At 59.1% G+C, this 17,248-nt stretch overlaps 1 protein-coding gene across 1 annotated transcript in view; it reads left to right on the plus strand.

The window, feature by feature from the left end:
* The first annotated feature begins 3,495 nt into the window (after window positions 1-3,495).
* Window positions 3,496-17,248, plus strand: part of NTN1 (netrin 1) — an 86,907-nt gene continuing 73,154 nt past the window's right edge. Inside the window, exon 1 of the mRNA XM_079323157.1 lies at window positions 3,496-4,883. Coding sequence (XP_079179283.1) covers window positions 3,860-4,883 — 1,024 coding nt within the window. The 5' untranslated portion in view covers window positions 3,496-3,859. The remainder of the gene's footprint in view (window positions 4,884-17,248) is intronic.

Here is a 17,248-nt window from a genome sequence, read left to right on the forward strand (position 1 = left end):
CCGTGCCCGTGTTTAAAAGATCGCGGAGATATTTTCACACCTCAAACCGCCGTCCCCCTCTCCCCTCCAGCCCCCATCGCCTTGATTTAGTCCTTGGTAATTAATTTGGCATTTCAGAATAGCTACTGGGCTGGATAATGGCCTCATTCATCTCCCCAGCCTAATCTGAACAGAATCTGGAAGAAAAGCTTTCAGAAAGACAGAAACTGCCATTCGGCAACTGCTCAAAAGAACTGTCACTCCAGGGGAATAAATCGCTCCTGATTATTTCAACCCGGGTCTTCTCTGCTTTTCCAGCCGCTCGCGGTCCCGCCGGGGAACGGCCCCCCGAGAGCCGAGGAGGAGAAGAGCCACTCGGGCTTTCCCCCTCCCTTCTCCAAGCCCGGGCGGTGCAGGGGGAGGTGGGCGAGGAGCAGCGCATTGTTCCCGGGGAGGAGGACGAGCTCCGGCACCCGAAGCTATTTGACTTTTAAAACAGGCTCCGGGCGCCGGGGCCACCTTTCCCTCTGCCCCTGGTGCGGCTGAAATAAAGCCCTTCCCGGTTTTCCGTCCCTGGGCTTCTCCCGGGACAAACGCGGGGGAACGGGGTTGCTCCGTTCTGCCCCGGCCCGGCTCAGCTCGGCCGTGCCCCGCCGCCGCTCAGCCCCTGGGCCCGCACGTGGGCCGGCAGCGCTCCCGGGCAGCGACGGGGGGACCGGAGATGCTCCGGTGTGGTCCCAGCCGTGCTCCGTTCCCGGTGCAGGGACCGGAGATCCTGCAGACGCACCGCTCCTGGTGTAGGCATTGGAGGTGCACCGGTGCTGGTACCAGCACTGTTCCAGCTCCGGTGCAGGTACCTGAGATGCCTCGGCATCTCACCGACGGCAAAGATCCGTCCTCTCCCGAGGGAGGACAGGGCCGGGGCTGGCTGGTGCTTCGTGATCGGAAAATCAAATCCGAAGTGGGGGGCGATCCGTGGAGGGCACGGCCTAGTGGCCCGAGCATCCCCCGTTCCATCGTCCCGGGACGGCCCAGTAGATTCGGGCCCGGCGAGCTATGCCTCGGTCCCGGCGGAGCTGCTTACATGCATTTAATAGCTCGAGGGCGAGGTAATTAGAGGAGAAAGCCTCAGTAAATCACGTTAATGACCACAAGAGCCATTACAAACCCCAGGGGTTGTGAAACACCGAATAAACTCAGCAAGAAGGGCAGGAGGGAGGCGAGAGCCGCAGCCCCGGGAACGCCGGCGGGCAGCGCGGAGCCCCGCGCTCGGCAGCGCCGGGAGCTTGTTAAATTAACACCCTGCTAATGGGATTATGCAGCACCTCGGCTTTGCGGGGGAGTTCCGAGGGGGCCACTTTTCCTTAGATTCACCCCAGTTTTTGCTGTGAGGCGGTGAAGGACCGTGCTGACATTTCAGCCCTGCCCTGTTCACTGGGGACATCCCCGAGGCCGCGGCCGCGCGGAAGGGTCCGGGAGCGTCCGGAGCCAAAGCCGCATCTTTCCCCGGAGTAACGTGGGTCCCGGCAGCATCATCTGCGAGAGGGCTCCGCGTGTCTCTGCCGAGCACAGGAGCCGTCCCCTTGTCCCTCCGCAGCCCCGGCACGGCCCGGACACGGTGGTCAGGGAACCCGTGGTGACAGCTGGTCCCGGACTTGCGTGGCCGAAGGAAAAGCGCCAGGAGAGTAAAGCGGAGATGCTCATAGCAGATACCTGGAGGGGTCTGTGACCCTGAACCTGGGGCTCCGGGCTGGGGATTCCCATCCCCGTTGTCCTCACAGCCGCGCTGGGCCCGCCGCACGGAGCGGCGATGTCCCCTGGCCCCCACGGTCCGGGACAGGTCAGTCTAAATTACCCCCGTCCCTCCTTGAAATGCCCTTCAAGAGCTCGACGGGAGCACACCCCCCCCCCCCCCCCCCCGCCCCCCCCCATCCCAATTCTGCAAATAAGGCCGCGATTCAGGAGAGGGGCTACACCTTTCTCCAGGGCTGGGGTATCCTGGGACTGTCCATAAGTGTCCTGGGTGTGCCGGGCTGCGGCCGAGTCCCTGGGTGGCTCGGGTGGGACCAGAGGGACCTGAACCCCCAATCTCGGGCCGGCATCACCCCCATCCACATACACCCCCTCTTCCTTCCGGAGGGCGCCGGGAGCAGGACGGAGGGGCTCTTTCTCGGGGAAGAGTTAACAAATCCCGGGAGCGGCGGGGCTGGGGGGGCGGCTGGGGGGGTCCGGAGGGACCCATGGGGGCAGGGAAGCTGCGGAGCCCCGCTGCCCTGCAGGGAAGGCGGTTGCATTGCCAAAGACGCCCCGCTGGGCTAGCAGACCCGGGAGCAGATTAATCAGGCACTAATTCAATTTACAACAACCACTTTTATTCAGCTCGGTGGCAAGGAATTCAAAGCGGGAAGAGGGGCGGGCGGAGGGGAGGGGGCGGAGGCAGGCCTGGGGCTCGCCGCCGCTCGGGCGGCCCCCGTCCCCTCGGGCCGCCCCGCCAGGCTCTCCGGGGAGGGGACCGCGCCGCCGTGCCAGGGCCCGGCCGCTTGAGTGACACGGCGTGGGCAGCGCTCCGAGAGAGGGCACCTCCGTTGGAAAAATAAAAGTGCCCTTTTAATCAAAGAGGGAGGGAAGGGGGGCGAGCAGGGCCGCGGGAGCCGAGGTAGGGAAACTCCGCTCCCTCCCGGGACCGTCTGTCCGGGACGTCGGTACCGTGCGCCCGGGCTGTGTCTCCGGCCGGGATCACAGCGGGAGCAGCGGAACAGCAGTGGATCGGAGGGAAGCGGCCTTAGGGGCGGCCCCTCGGCACTAGGGGTCCGCTGGGTGGGTGGGAAAGGGAGCCCGGGTCTGGGCCACGGCCCTGTGCCGGACAAGTGCCGCCCTTTAGCCCCTTCCTCGCCTTAACGGGAGAGACGACAAACTGCAGAGCGAGGTGGGAGGCGCCGCGCAGCCCCTCGTGCCCTGTCTGTCCCGGGGCTGAGATAGAGAGACTGCCCCTCTTCACCGAGATCAGCCCCCCAAAACAACCTGTCGGGCGTCGTCGGGCCCTGTAGTTCCCGTGTGGTGACTTCCCCCCGTTCAACTTCCCCAGCACCGGGTTTTTTGTCCCAGGGCGAAGGTTGCGGGACCCCACTCGGGCAGGTGCCCTCACCGATCCGGCTGCGGGGGCCAGTCACTGTCAGGCCCGGTGGGGAGGGGCGGCCAGCAGGGACCAGCTGGGAGACATCTCCATCCTGATCCCCCCGGCGTCCCCACAGGTGGGTGTGGGGCTCCTCCCGGCCCCTTGCACCCGTTCCGGTTCCACGCCCGCGGGGCATCCCTAGCTGCAGGGCGCAGGAGAACGCGGCTCCCCCAGCCCCGTCGGGGGCACAGGGGCGCGGGAGGAGGACAATGGCCCTTGCCCGGCTCCTCGGGGTGGTTCGGGAGCGTCGCGGCGGAGCTGGCGCCCATCACCGCGGTGTCGAGGCGGGCTCCGTCCCACTCCCATCCCCCCCCCCCCGCCCTCCCCGAGGCCTGTGCGCGTCTCTGGCTGAGCCGCCAGTGGATGTCGTTGTTCTGTTCCTTGAGCGCGATGTCACTCCTTTAGCATGACCTCAAACGCGGCGGGGGCTGGGACCGCCAGTCATTCTCCGTGCGAGGGCCGGGGCGGGAGGCAGGCGGGACCCAGCCCCGCCGCCAGCCCCACTTTTGTGGTGCCGCCGCCGTCGCGGGCTCCCCTTTCTCCGCGGGGCTGGCCGCGGGGCGGGCGATGCTCCGGGCTCCCTGAGCCGCCGCACCGCGTCCCCGGCCGAGGTGCCCGGCGGAGCGGCGCGCTCGAGCGGCGGCTCCCCGCTCTGCCCCGTGTCCCCCTCCCCGCTGTCCCCGCGCCGCGCCGAGGTCGCGCAGGATGCTGCGGAGGGGAGCGGACGCGCCGCTGGCCCTGCTGCTGGCGGCGGCGTGGCTGGCGCAGCCCCTGCGCGGCGGCTACCACGGCGTGAGCATGTTCGCCGTGCAGACCGCCCAGCCCGACCCCTGCTACGACGAGCACGGGCTGCCCCGCCGCTGCATCCCCGACTTCGTCAACTCGGCCTTCGGGAAGGAGGTGAAGGTGTCCAGCACCTGCGGGAAGCCGCCGTCGCGGTACTGCGTGGTGACGGAGAAGGGCGAGGAGCAGGTCCGCACCTGCCACCTCTGCAACGCCTCCGACCCCAAGCGCGCCCACCCTCCCTCGTTCCTCACCGACCTCAACAACCCGCACAACCTGACCTGCTGGCAGTCCGACAGCTACGTCCAGTATCCCCACAACGTCACCCTCACCCTCTCCCTCGGCAAGAAATTCGAGGTGACCTACGTCAGCCTGCAGTTCTGCTCGCCGCGCCCCGAGTCTATGGCCATCCACAAGTCCATGGACTACGGCAAGACCTGGGTGCCTTTCCAGTTCTACTCCACGCAATGCCGCAAGATGTACAACAGGCCGAGCCGTGCCGCCATCACGAAGCAGAACGAGCAGGAGGCGGTGTGCACTGACTCGCACACCGACGTGCGGCCCCTCTCCGGCGGCCTCATCGCCTTCAGCACCCTGGACGGCCGCCCCACCGCCCACGACTTCGACAACTCGCCCGTGCTGCAGGACTGGGTGACGGCCACCGACATCAGGGTGACCTTCAGCCGCCTGCACACGTTCGGCGACGAGAGTGAGGACGATTCCGAGCTGGCCCGCGACTCCTACTTCTACGCCGTGTCCGACTTGCAGGTCGGCGGGCGCTGCAAGTGCAACGGGCACGCGTCGCGCTGCGTCCGGGACCGCGACGACAGCTTGGTGTGCGACTGCAAGCACAACACGGCCGGCCCCGAGTGTGACCGCTGCAAGCCCTTCCACTACGACCGGCCCTGGCAGCGAGCGACCGCCCGGGAAGCCAACGAGTGTGTGGGTGAGTCCCGGCCGCGGGCGCGGACGCTTCACACGGGCGGGGAGCGGGACGGAGACGGGGCGCGGAGGTCCCCGGAGGGGAGGTAAAGGGAGGGCAGAGCGTAGGAACCGCGGGGGACAGCAGCAAAAGGCACAGGGACATCCAGGGAAACGCCGAGCAGCTCGGGGACAACCGGGGCACGGGGAGCCGATCGTGGACACTCAGGGAGATGGATAGGAGGAGGACGCTGAGGTACCGGAGAGCGTAGGGATGAGGACGGGACACCGAGCGACCTCGGAGCGCGGAGCAGGGATGTGATGGCACTCGGGAGAGCAGGGGATGGGACAATGAGGCGCCCGGCAGCTCAAGGCAGGGGACACTGAGGTACTCATGAGCCCGCTGGTGACAACATCGAGAGACCTCCAGATGCAAAGCAGTGCGGACGGGGACCCAGAGACCGCCGAGCAGGGCACAGGAATTTGGGGCAGGGAATGCCGAAAGCCGCGGAGTGTGGGACGGGGACACCGGAGGCACCGGGAGGCGCCGAATGGGTTTAGCGGGGACTCCGATGGGCAGAGCAAGGAGAAGCTCGGAAACGCGAGGTAGGAAAAACCAAGGAGCTCAGGGGAGGGGATAAGGGGCGTTCAGAATTCCGGGAAAATGCCGTTCTTGTCCGGGAAAGAGCGGAGGGTCCCTGGCTGGCTGGGCAGTGTCTCCCGTCCCCGCAGGTTCCAGCCGGGGATCGCAGCCCAGACCCGGCTCCGCTCCGGAGATCTTGGAGCTCGTCAGCCGCCCTGCTCTCTTCCCGGGAACACGGGCTCAGAGCCGCCGCAAAGCCCGAGAGGCGCCGCGTCCGGGCGGGACGGGGACGGGCTCTGGCCCTTTCCGGAGAGGGAAGGCGGCCGGGAGCAGGACAGAGAAGCCCGGCAAAGCCCGCCGCTCCTGTGCCTGCATCCTCAGGAAGGGCGGGCGGGCCTGGGAGGCGGCGGAGGGGACTTGAATGAGCCCCAGGACCGAATGAGAACCGGGCAGCAGCCCGTTCGTTCCATCTCGAGCGAGAAACGCGCCGCGCTGGCTGTTCCCGGGCGGGGACGGCGTGTCCATTCCGCTGCCGAGGTGGATAAGGGTTAAGGGTTTCGGGAGTTCTTCCCCTTGAGTCCCTACACGTCCCGCCGAATGTTCCACCCCCGCTTCCCAGGGGGATCCCCGCGCGCTGCCGCTCCTCTCCCCGCGGTTTAGGGGGCCGGTGCCCAGCCCGCAGGGACCCGGCTCCGGGGCTGGGACGTCCCGGACCGGGCTCGGCTCCCCGCGCCGGGACCCCCTGGCCTCGCGGAGCGCAGCCCCGGTCCCGCCGCCCGCCGCCGCCGCCGTCTTGTTTACACGGAAAACACGGCCTCGTCTTCCAAAATATTTGCAGCTCCGACGATAGGAAAAAACCCTCGCCGAGAGGCCGGGGTTGGCCGCCTTTTTTTTTTTTTTTTTTTTTTTTTCCTTTTTTTGGGTTTTTTTTGGTTTTCTTTCCTTTCTTTTCATTTTTTATATTTTCCCCAAATCACAATCAGATGTGTCTCTTGCACAGAATGCAATTTCTTCGCCGGCGTCTTCACCAGGGAGGCACGGCCAAGCCGGGTTATCCGGCGGGGAGAGGTGCTCGTTCCCACGTCTCGATGGCACCGAGGCACAGGCGGTGGCAGCTCCCGGGGTGGCCGCGGGGTCCCGGCAGTTTCGGGGCGATGCTCGGCCCCGCCGTGGAGCCGCGGATCCCGTCGGGACGGGGGAAGCGGCCGGGAGATGCGGGTGCCCCTCGCTGCCGGGGTCAGCTCCGGGTTTGCTTTTCCGCCGTCCCGCGGGTCCCGCCGCCCGGCAGCGCTCGGGGACGCAGCTCCGCGTCTCGCTTCCTTCCCAGCGCTGTCTCTTGCCCAGCAGCGAGGCCGGGGGGCAGGAGGGGTCCGGCTATCCCAACCTCAGCCCCGCTCCCTGCCTGCATAGTCACTGCTATCAGCCATGCCGTAAATTTTGGTGCGGTCTCGAGGTGCTATCGGACCCCCGGTCTGCAGGATCCCCAGCTGCTCCAGAAAACGATTCTATTCAGTTATTGTGCTGGCGCCGTTTTCCTACCATCCTTCTCCCTTCCAATTTATTTCCAATAATAGGGAGCAAGTTCCCAGTTTCCAGTAAAATATGTCACTTTTATGCCAGGCTTTGCGTTTCAGACCATGTGCCGTCCTAGCCGCATCAGACTTCTGCAAACGAAAATCGATGTTTTTTCCTTTTCCACCGGCTTTGCTCGGAAGTGAGTGTTTTGCAAGGATGAAGCTACCGTAAAACAATTTTCCGCAGCCCAGTCCTGCTGCTCCTTTCCTGGGGCCGCACCTTTCAGTCTGTAAAACCAGCCACGGCCAAAAACCCGCGCTGCCCTGCCAAGCCCACACCGCCTGGAATAATCCCCCCAGATAAAGATCACAATAACCCCATTCAACTCCCACCCGCTCGCTCATGACCGTCGGCCCACCCCGGTTTCTCTCCCAAATCCCGAGAGAAAGTCAGGCCCCGAGTCAGCGGGGGCTGCGGAGCCGCCCGCGCCGGGCAGGGGCAGGGGACGAGCGGGGAGCTGCTGCTGCTGCCGCCGCACGCTGAAGGCTCCTTCCAGCTCTGCAGAGGGGATCGGAATGCCCAGAGCATCCTGAGCCGCCGTGCTGAGGGAAAGGTGAATCAGCCAAATCAGCTGAATTTGCATCAAGTGGCGGTGGGAGAACTGGTTGCATTTTTTTTTTCACTAATTTTTTTTTTTCCTTTCTGGAAAATCGTTGAGGGTTTTACTTTTCTTTTCATCCAAGAAGAAAAATTATAGAATGTGTCTGCTTTGCTTAAAAATTTGGGTGTTTTCTTTGGTAAGCCCATTCCCCTTGCCAAAACTGAATCTTTGTTCCTATTCATGCTTACTTGGGGCTGAAAAAGAAATGCTCTGGAGTTTCTGACAGAAAGTCAAAATTTCCCATGGGAACGGTTTTTGCCAGCCAGATCGAATTTTTCTTCATAGCTCCTTGTGAGATCCCAGCACCGCACATGGAGAGGACAGGGCTTGTCCCAAGGAGACATTCTCCAGGGATCTGCTCCTGCAGAGCTTTTCACAGCTTCAGGTTCCCATCAGCTTTACCTGGCAAGTAACTCACGCACGTAGAGCTTGGCCTTGCGGTCCGGCTTTGGCCGGGCGCCTGGGAGCCAGAGTGCTCCAGGGAGGACTCAGCTTGGAGAAGAGCTCGGAGGTCTGTTCTCCATCCTGCCTCTCTCCAGCGCCGCTGGGCTGGCTCTTTACTGAGCACTGGTCCAACCCAAGCCCCCTTCTCCAGCCCAGTTTGTCCTGATGCAGCTTCCAGCTCCCCCGGGAGGAGAGATTGCAGCTGGGAAAGGTCTGAAGTAAAGTGCTGTCAGAGCTCAGCTGCTGGTGAGTTTGTGTGGGCACGGGAAATGCAGGCAGGGTCTGTGATCAGATTTAACATAACTGAAATACAGCGGGCACCATTCCACATTTTCTCCAGAACCTCGGTTTTGTTTAAGGTACTGGAAATGAGCCCAGCCAAGCACCCTCCCTTCAGTTTGCATAGAGGACCTTTGCCTTGGATAAGGCACTACTGGACAAGCCCAGGTTGCATCCCGCTGACAGGCATTTGGAGAACTCCAGACTCCTTTCCCAGGGCCGGCTCTGGATCTCCACAGCCTTTCCCCCATGGAGCCAGGAGATGCTCCCAGCACCTGCACATGTTCCTGACGTCAGCGGTGGCTGCAGGTGCTGGGCGCCGCTCGGATTTTGGCCTCTGTGCTGCCTTGAGAGCGTTTAACAAACCCGGGAGCGAGCGCGAGGAGAGAAAGGAAACACATTGTGTTCCCAGATAGGGGATTTGGCACAGGCAGCACAGGGAGCCTGGTGTTGAACAGGCTCTGCTCCGCTGCCGAAGGGTTCCCAGGCTGGGATGTGTCTCATGTCAGAGCAATTTCCGAGCAAGTTTCTTATTCAGCGGAAAGGAAACTTCACCTCAGACGAGGAGTTGACCAGGAACTCTGAGAGAAGCGCCCTCCAAACACTCCCAATGAAAAACTTCCTTCCAGTCAAACCTGGGGCTTTATCACCTCCGTGGTGGTCCAGGGAGGCATTTGCAGGGCAGTGCTTGCTAAAATAGCAAATGGGGCCCCTCCGCCCTCATCACAAACAGGAAATCAAATCCTCCCACCCAGTCAGCTCCTCTCGCTCTGCTCCCACAGAGGGATGGGAGGGATTTCATTTCCCTTATTAAATTCAAGTGATCCCTTTTCCCCTGCATTTCCCCTTTACCTCGCATTAATCACCTCCACCTCAAAAACCTTCCCAGTTCCCATCCTGTCTGTAACCATTTTCCCCAGTTTGGCACAGTGAGATGTTGGGGAGCCCCATGAGATAATTCCTTCCCATTATCCTTAGCCTCCAAATGGAAGAAGGAGTCAAACTGGTGGTGACTTTGTCCCACTGGACAGTCCCTGCAGAAATTGCTTGTGAGCTGGTGCCTGTTGGCAGGATCTGGGCAGAGCAGGGAGCCAGGATGAGGCCTGGGCCACCAGGAGTTGACAATGGCTCACAGGGGCTGAGACACATCTGAGCAGGAAGGGCTGGGCTGGTGGGAGATGTCCTTTCTGTCTTCTCCACTCCCGGGGTGGTTCAGAGCTTTGCAGATGGTTTGTCCTTAGAGGGACAGAGGCTCTGGCTGCAGCAGTGGCAAGGGGAGTATGGGTGGGACTGGCAGAGCTGGCAGGGACCTGGGCACACAGGGGCACATCCACTGCATCCTCTGCCCCTTCAGTTCCACGGTGGGATGGGAGACTGACAGAGGAATAAAGTGATTTGCAAATCCCTCTGTGAGAGGAAAAGAAGTCTGTTCACCCTACTCATGGCCACATCTGTTCCAGAGGGATGGGGAAGGTTGCAAGCATCCATCCCTTCTTTCTTGGAGAAACATTTCCAACCTGAGCAGAGAGGCTTGAGCAGGATCCCCAGGCCACTCCTGCAGGATCCCGAGTCCCACAGAGGATCCCCAGGGTGCCAGAACTGGATCCCCACAGTGTAACATCCTTTGTGCACCCGAGGCAGGTGCTGGTGCCTGGATCTGGCAGCACAGCACAAGTCTGCCTGTGGCTGCATCCAGCCAGGGATCTCAGGTGGATTTTGGAGCTGCTCGGTGGTGCTGCTGCCCGTTACCTCCTGATAATAACAGGAATGCTCAGAATTTGTGATATCCAGGTTTGTCTCAGGCCTCAGTTTCCCCATTTATAGGGAGCAAAGGGGGGCTCTGTAAAGTCCTTTGGGTTTGGGTTGAGAAAGGCACAAAGCATTACTGCAGCATCCTTGTACTCAGGAAACTGCAACTTGGGGCAACTTCACCAGCAACTGGAGCAGATCCTGCGAGGGCTGAGCTTCTCCTGGCTCCATGTGCCATCCATGGAGCCACAGGTCCTTTCCAGCCCTTCCTGGTGCAGCTCCCAGCGGATTGTGCTGCATGGGGAAGCACATGAGCAGGGGTAACTGTATTGCTGAGCAGATGGGTGCTGTAGCCATAGAAATTTGAGCCCATGAGCTGCTGAGGCTCCCATTGTAGCCTCCCAAGGGAGCCTTGCATGGGCAGAGCTTTCTCACAGGCTTTTATTCTCAGGAAGCTTAAAGTTAAACTGATTTCCAACAGAAAGGTTTTTACACCAACAAACAAACAAACAAAAAAGCGCAGTTAAGGCTAAAACAAAACCAGGCTTGGCACTCCGGGTTGGACACTTGCCTTCCCTTGAGCTTGTCCACAGCTAATCTCTGCCCTCCTCTTTCTGGGCCAAATCATGTCATCCTTATTCAGCCTCTGCTGTCCTCGCCTCGCAAACTGCCTGTGCCTGCCCGGGGGACGTGCTGCCTCTCCAGGGATGGAGCAAAAACCACCCGAGGGATCTGGAATTATACTGCCTGTAAAAGCACTCCCAGGATTCTGGGATTTCCATCTGGCCTGTGAAGTGGGAGCAGTTGAGCACATGAATTTGTCTCTATGTTCTTAATTTATCTCCCCTTCATCCTCAGGGTTGGAGATGGATTTTTGTGACCACGGAGGATTCCTGCATTTTTTGCTTTAGATCTCTCCTGCCTTCCTTTTGTGACACCCAGCTTTTTAGTAGTGGTTTTGGGGGCTCTTGTGTTTTTTATGGGACTGCAGGCATTCTTTTCAGGGTGTTCCGGTGTTTCTTATTAAATTTAGGTGATCCTTTTCTCTACCCTGATCGATCATTTCTCCCTCAAAAGCCTTTACAGTTTCCATCCTGTCTATAACCTTTCTGTGGTTGGACTGTGCAAGCAGAGTTTTATTGAGGAATTTCTGCATGATTTCAGGGTGCTGTGTTGAGTTTTTTCCTCCACCAGTTTTGTCCTGAGGGACATCCAGGGCAAAGGAGATGGTCAGGATGGCTGGAACAGTCTGGCATCGCAGAGGCTGTTGTTGCTGTCAAGAAACAAAACCCCAAAGCAGCCCCAGAACCCATCAAATCCAACATCCAGCCTTTCCTAGAGAGTGCTGGCACAGCTGCCTGGGGCACAGTCCCTAACACATGGAGGTTTACACAGCCTTGGGCTCACCAGGACGGTTTATTTGCAGCAGGTTCACAATTGCACCGAACAGACTTCGCCGTTTTTCAGGAGAGAAAGGAGAGGATTTGCTGCCAAGATGAGCCCGTGCAGAGGGCTCAGAGCCGGGCCGGGGCTCGGCGGTGGCAGAGCCACATCTGCTCCGTCCCCAGGGTGCCTCTGGAGCAGCCGCTGCCGTTTGGCCTCTGCCGCTGCGATCAGCAGGAAACGTTTGCTTTGCATAAGCCGAGCTCCCGTCCCGAGCATCCCTGCCAGATCCCCGCGGCTTCCCGCACGGAGAGGGCACAGCCGGGGCTGGCACGGCTCAGCCTGGCTCTGCAGCCCGGCGGGAGCGGGACAAGCTCCGTGTCTGAGCAGGGATCACGGCACGGATAGGGACATAGACAGGGACAGGGACAGGGACAGGGACAGGGACAGGGACAGGCTGGATCCTCACCGGCGCGATCCCGGCTATGCCCGCGGTAGAGACTCATCCCCGCTGACCACGCTCCAAAGAGTCCCGAGAGCTGGGCTGGGGCTGGCTGGAGTGACAGGCAGGCTTTTAAAAAGATATCTGTATAATGGATTTCCTTTATAAGGGGATTAGGATGCCCTGGGGACTGATAAGGAGACAGGGAGGCTTTTCCTGCTCTCAGCCGGGGCTGCCGTGGAGGCTCTTGGAGGGAGTGGAACAGCGACTCGGCCACTCTCGACCCATCCCAGGCAGAAAGGACCAGTGGCACGGGGGGGCGCAACCCCACACTGAGTGGGAGTTTGCTTTAGGCTCAGCAGAAAACAGGGAATTAATGATGGGGAGGGAAAAATCCTGTCTTGGTTTGGGAGATACTAAAGAAGCAGATTGTGAGCTGGGAGAGCAGGGGAATGGAAGAGACACTCAGCTCTTCTGGGAGATGAATTTATGGAAGTATTTTGTACACCACTGGTTTTAATGGAGACTGGAGTTTTTTTAAACTGATGGAGTGACGTGGGCAGAGAGATAATTTTGTTCTGGGGCTCAGCGGGCATGGGGGCCATCGACAGCATAAACTGGGCGCAGAAGTGCTGCCCACAACAGGCACCTCTTGCATTGCTGGGATCACAGGGGACACGGAAAGAGCTGGATTCATACCCCACACCCAGCTGTGAGACCATGGAAGAAATCTTCCTGGGCAGAAGTTTCCGCAGGCAGAAATTTTCCTTTCCAACCTTTTCAAAATGTCTTGTGAGTGACGGGAGAGTTGGAAATTGTATCTGCATCCCCCACCTGGACAGAGGGTTGGAGAGCAGGAATGGAGCAAACCTTTATTTCACTCTCTCCTGGAAGTAGAGGGCTTTTCTAGTTTTCACAAAAGGGCCAGAAGGGGACTCTGTCTTTGCCCATCACCTGTTGTCACCCAGATTGTGGTTACTGATGGACAGGGATCCCCTCTTGGGCTGAGACAGGACACCTGGGGATGCTGCACTGGGAATCACAGCCCTCAGCAGAGCTCCTGCTCCCCTGGGGATGGAGGGGCTGCTAATGGATGAGTCCAAGGGCACTTGGCCATCTTCTGCCAAAAAACAAGCAGCAAAAAGAGATTGTGTGGGCAGGTGAGTGGAAATTCCAGTACATGGAGGGAGGAGCAGCCTTGGGAATCTCTGCTTGAGGATCAAAGCTTCTGCATCTCTGGTTTGGAGAGAGGATGGAGAGCCCAGGGCTTACACCCAGCACCCCCAACTTCCCCTGGGAAGGAGCAAAAATGCCATGAGGGCAGTAGCAGGCAGTGCAGTGCCACGGGCTGGAAGCAGCCCGGCTCTATGGGGTTGTTTCACAGCAAATTTCTCCTTCTTGACGTGCTGGGGTGGGAAACTCTCTCTGTCAGCGAGAAATAGGCACAGATTTGTTGATGGTGTCTCATGGAGTGGTGAGAGCCCTCCCCAGTTTCTCGGAGCACGAGGGAGGGAGGTGAGGTGTCCTGCCCCGTCCCAGGTGGGAATTGGAGGAGGAGCACGGGAGGAATGCTGCTGGCTCAGCAGGCCCTGCTCCGGGCTCACTGCCATTTCCGTGCTGGGTCTGTGCTCTCCCAGCTGCTCCCTCCCAGATCCCATCCTCACAGCCTGCGTGCTCCAAGTTCAGGGCCCGGCACAGAAAGATGGATGAGGTGTCCACGTCATCTTCCCTGTGGTATTTCAGAGCCATCCATCACCCAGATCCCTGCCAGGCTGCACTGGGTGGATCACTGGGATCTCTGCTTTGTTTTGACCAAGGGCAACCACTTTCATTGGAATTGTCATTAATTATCCTATGGGAATAATTAATGTCTCTTAATGGAAGCTCTGTGGGTATTTAGGATGCAGGCTCAGGCAGTCAGACAAGAGTGGGTGAGGAAAGAGTGGACAGCACATCTGATTGGAAAAGGGAATTTTAGCACGCACTGGGGACTGCCCCAGCACTTGCTTTGCTCTCACAGCCCCAAAAGGACTTTCCTTCAGGGTCTAGAGTGTCACTGCTGCCTAGTCAGGAAATGCTCTGGAGGGAGCTGAGCCCAGCAGACAGGGAGGGGAGGAGAGGAGAGGGAGGGGCAGTGCAGGCAGGTGAGACCTAAATCTCCCTGTTCACAGCCTCCTCTTCATGCAAGGCCTTCCCCGGAGGGCTGGCCCTGGCTCCTCCTGGCCCACTGGCCAGCAGGTAGCGAGGCACGAGCAAGAACCTGTTCCAGCAGCAAAGCGAGCCCTGGCGAATGTGACAGAGGCATCAGGACACTGGAAATGGAACAGGGAAGAAGAAAGGTAAAGGATAGAAAGGGCCGCGGACAGGAGGGAAATATCTGGGTTTAAAAATCGGAGTTTGTGGTGCACGTGAGCAGCCTGAAGAGCATCCTCGGGATGGGTGAAGCCGCTCCCTCCCGGCGCTGTCAAGAGCCTGTTGTTTTCCAGCCTCATCTGATAAGCGGCGCAGAACCAGCCCCGCGTTTTGCCTTCCTCTGTTGGTGCAACTCGTCCCGAGTCGGGCTGGTTACTGGTTCATCCTCCCCCTTTTGTAAGAGGGAGTCAGTTCTGGTTAATGTTGGAGATCGGAACGTGATTACCGAAAGCCTCATGAAATTAAAACCCTTTTCTTCAAAGCGGCCGGGGAGGGAGGGGAGCGTCCCTCTGGCAGCGGCGGTGGCCGGGCGGATATTGAGAGCAGCCTGGTGGCCAGCGCTGCCCCGTGCACAATCGGGACCTGCCAGTGGGAAGGCAAATACAAACAGCAGCTTGTGTTTGCACACAAAGGCTCTGTGCCCCGCCATCCCCGGCCCCGGGCTTTACACCCTCGGCTCTCGGGCAAAAAGTCCTGGGAGGGTTGGAGGGAGGGAAACTGGGCTGAATATTTAGGGATGAATTGAACTGTGCAAACACGCCTCTGGGAAGCCCGCGGTGCAGCGCCTTGGATCAGCTGCCCGCCGGGGCTGGAACGCAACCGCTGCGTTTGAAAGGGCGACTTTCACGCTGAAGCAAAACGGGACAAAGGAAGATAAATGAAACGGGCTCCCGGCAGGGTTTGGTTTGTTTGTTTTTGTAACTCGGCTAATATTCCGGCATTGTTCAGCCCAGCGGCCCAGTGTCTGTCCTTCACACGCTGCTCGTAAATCGGGGCTGGGCGGGTGGTGCAGGCAGCGGGCGGTGCGGGAGGGACGGGACCGGCGGGACAGGGATGGGACCGGCGGGACAAAGACGAGACCAGCGGGATAGGAATGGGACCAGCGGGACAAAGATGTGACCAGCGGGATTAGATCGGCGGGACAGAGACAGGAACAGGATGAGTGGAATAGGGACGGGGTGAGAGGCTCCAGCTCCGGCCATGGGGACCAGGGATTGTCCTCTGGGGCTTTGGCGGTGCCGGGAGGTGGGAGCTCTGCGGCTGCGGAGCTGAGCTGGGCAGGTGTGAGCTGGAGCGGGGGTGCTGAGCCCTGTTCATTCCCAGCTGTTCCTGGATTCAGCCAGTGGCGGTTTTGGGCGCAGTTCAACATCTAACAGAGCTGTGTCAAGGGGGTCTGTGCAGCAGCGGCGCTCTGCTATCAGTTCATTCTTCAGATGAGCGTGGCATATCCTGATGATTTTTCACGGAGCTGGCAGAAAATCTGCTGAGATTTGTCCAAGTGGGGACATCCCAGGGCCAGGCAAAGAGTGGGGACATCCCAGGCAAACCGTGGGTCTCAGCGCTGATGTGTCAGCCCTCTCCATCCCGTCCCGTCCCATCCCATCCCAGGACATGGAACAGTGCTCATCCCCACCGTGTCGTGTGCGTGCTTGGGGATGGATCCCTGGAGAGTCCAGAGCCTGCCCAGGACTGATCCCCTGGGATGGACGTGAATTCGGGATTAGGGATTGCAGGCGCTCATTTGATTGTAGGATTAGAAGATCCTCAATGCAAGCCTCTTGAAAATTCCCTTTCCCTCCGGATTTTAGGCAAGCAGGTTTAACACCGCAACATTTTTCTAGTGTGAGCTGAGTAAGCAAAACTTAATAATCAGCTGCATAATAGTTTAGATCAAATCAAAGAGCAAGAGCTGCATCGCCTTTAAAACATTTGAATAACATTTAATATCCTCTGTAGCATTTACTTTTCACAAGCCTCTGCAAAACCATCAAATGTTCACAGAAATTTGGCAAACTGACTTCTGCACAAATCCAGCTCCCCAGATGAGATGTTTGTTAGTCTCCACTTTGCAAATTTCACCCAATCAACAACAACAAAAAAAATCCCAACAAAACTCCAGACAGCGCCTCACGTGCTGGGGGCGACCAAAGAAATCCCCTGATTTGGGTGACCAATGAATGTCCCCAGCAGTGAAAAGCGAACAATTTGTCGGCAGCCCCTGCACTTGAAAACGAATGATCCAAATTATTCAGCGAGTCTCCCTGGATAGTGAATCCATTGAAAGGGGATCGAGACAGAGTCATAAATTATTCATTACCCAGAAGAGAATGAAATGCATATAATCATAACAATAATAATAACAACAACAATCGTTACATTAATAATAGCAACCAGAGCCCGGGCAGCTCTGCCCAAAGAATCAGGAAGCCATGAAACCTCCCAACTCCTATTTAGAGCAGCTGTGTTAAATAAAGGAATGTAAAGTGGTTTGACATTTGGAATAAATGTATTTATTGCCAATAATTGGACTCGCTTGCTTTGGTTGGGGGTGATGGACTTTGTGCTCGGGTCCTTGGCAGACAGCAGCTACAAGAACTCCCACTCATCCCTGGTAATTGCTCCAGAGAATGGATTTCTCCGTGTCCTGGGCTGCTTTCAAGGAGCCTTTGGAAGTGGCTGCAGCGGAGGCATGTCCTGTCCCTCTGTCCCTGGAAAATTTATAGGGGTCCGTGGGCTGAAAGAGAAGTGGGGAGTGCTGGCCGACACATATCCCTGGGATCTGACTCTTCCTGGCGTGAATGGGACCTTGACTGCGGAGTCACCCGGGAGCCACTGAGCAGTGCGGAGACTGAGGAGGGGCCGCAGCACTTGTCACCCAGCCCGCGAGTCTCTGCTGCCGCTGGCACGCCTGCCCTTGGCCGGGAGAGCCCCGCGGCATCCGCTCCATTCGGTGCCTTTCAGACCCCCGGCAATTCTGCTGCCCTTGGGATTCGAGTTTTCCTTTGGGCATCTTTGACTCGGAAGCTCCTTCCAGCAGCCCCCCGGGTGGGTGGTTTCCACGGGGAGCTCTCTGCTGGGCGATATTGAACATTTAAATACATTTCTATGCCTGCACCGTGTTGGAAGGAGCCTGGCTACCAC

This window comes from Erithacus rubecula, assembly GCF_903797595.1.
Source record: "Erithacus rubecula genome assembly, chromosome: 20".
NCBI classification, from domain to species: Eukaryota; Metazoa; Chordata; class Aves; order Passeriformes; family Muscicapidae; genus Erithacus; species Erithacus rubecula.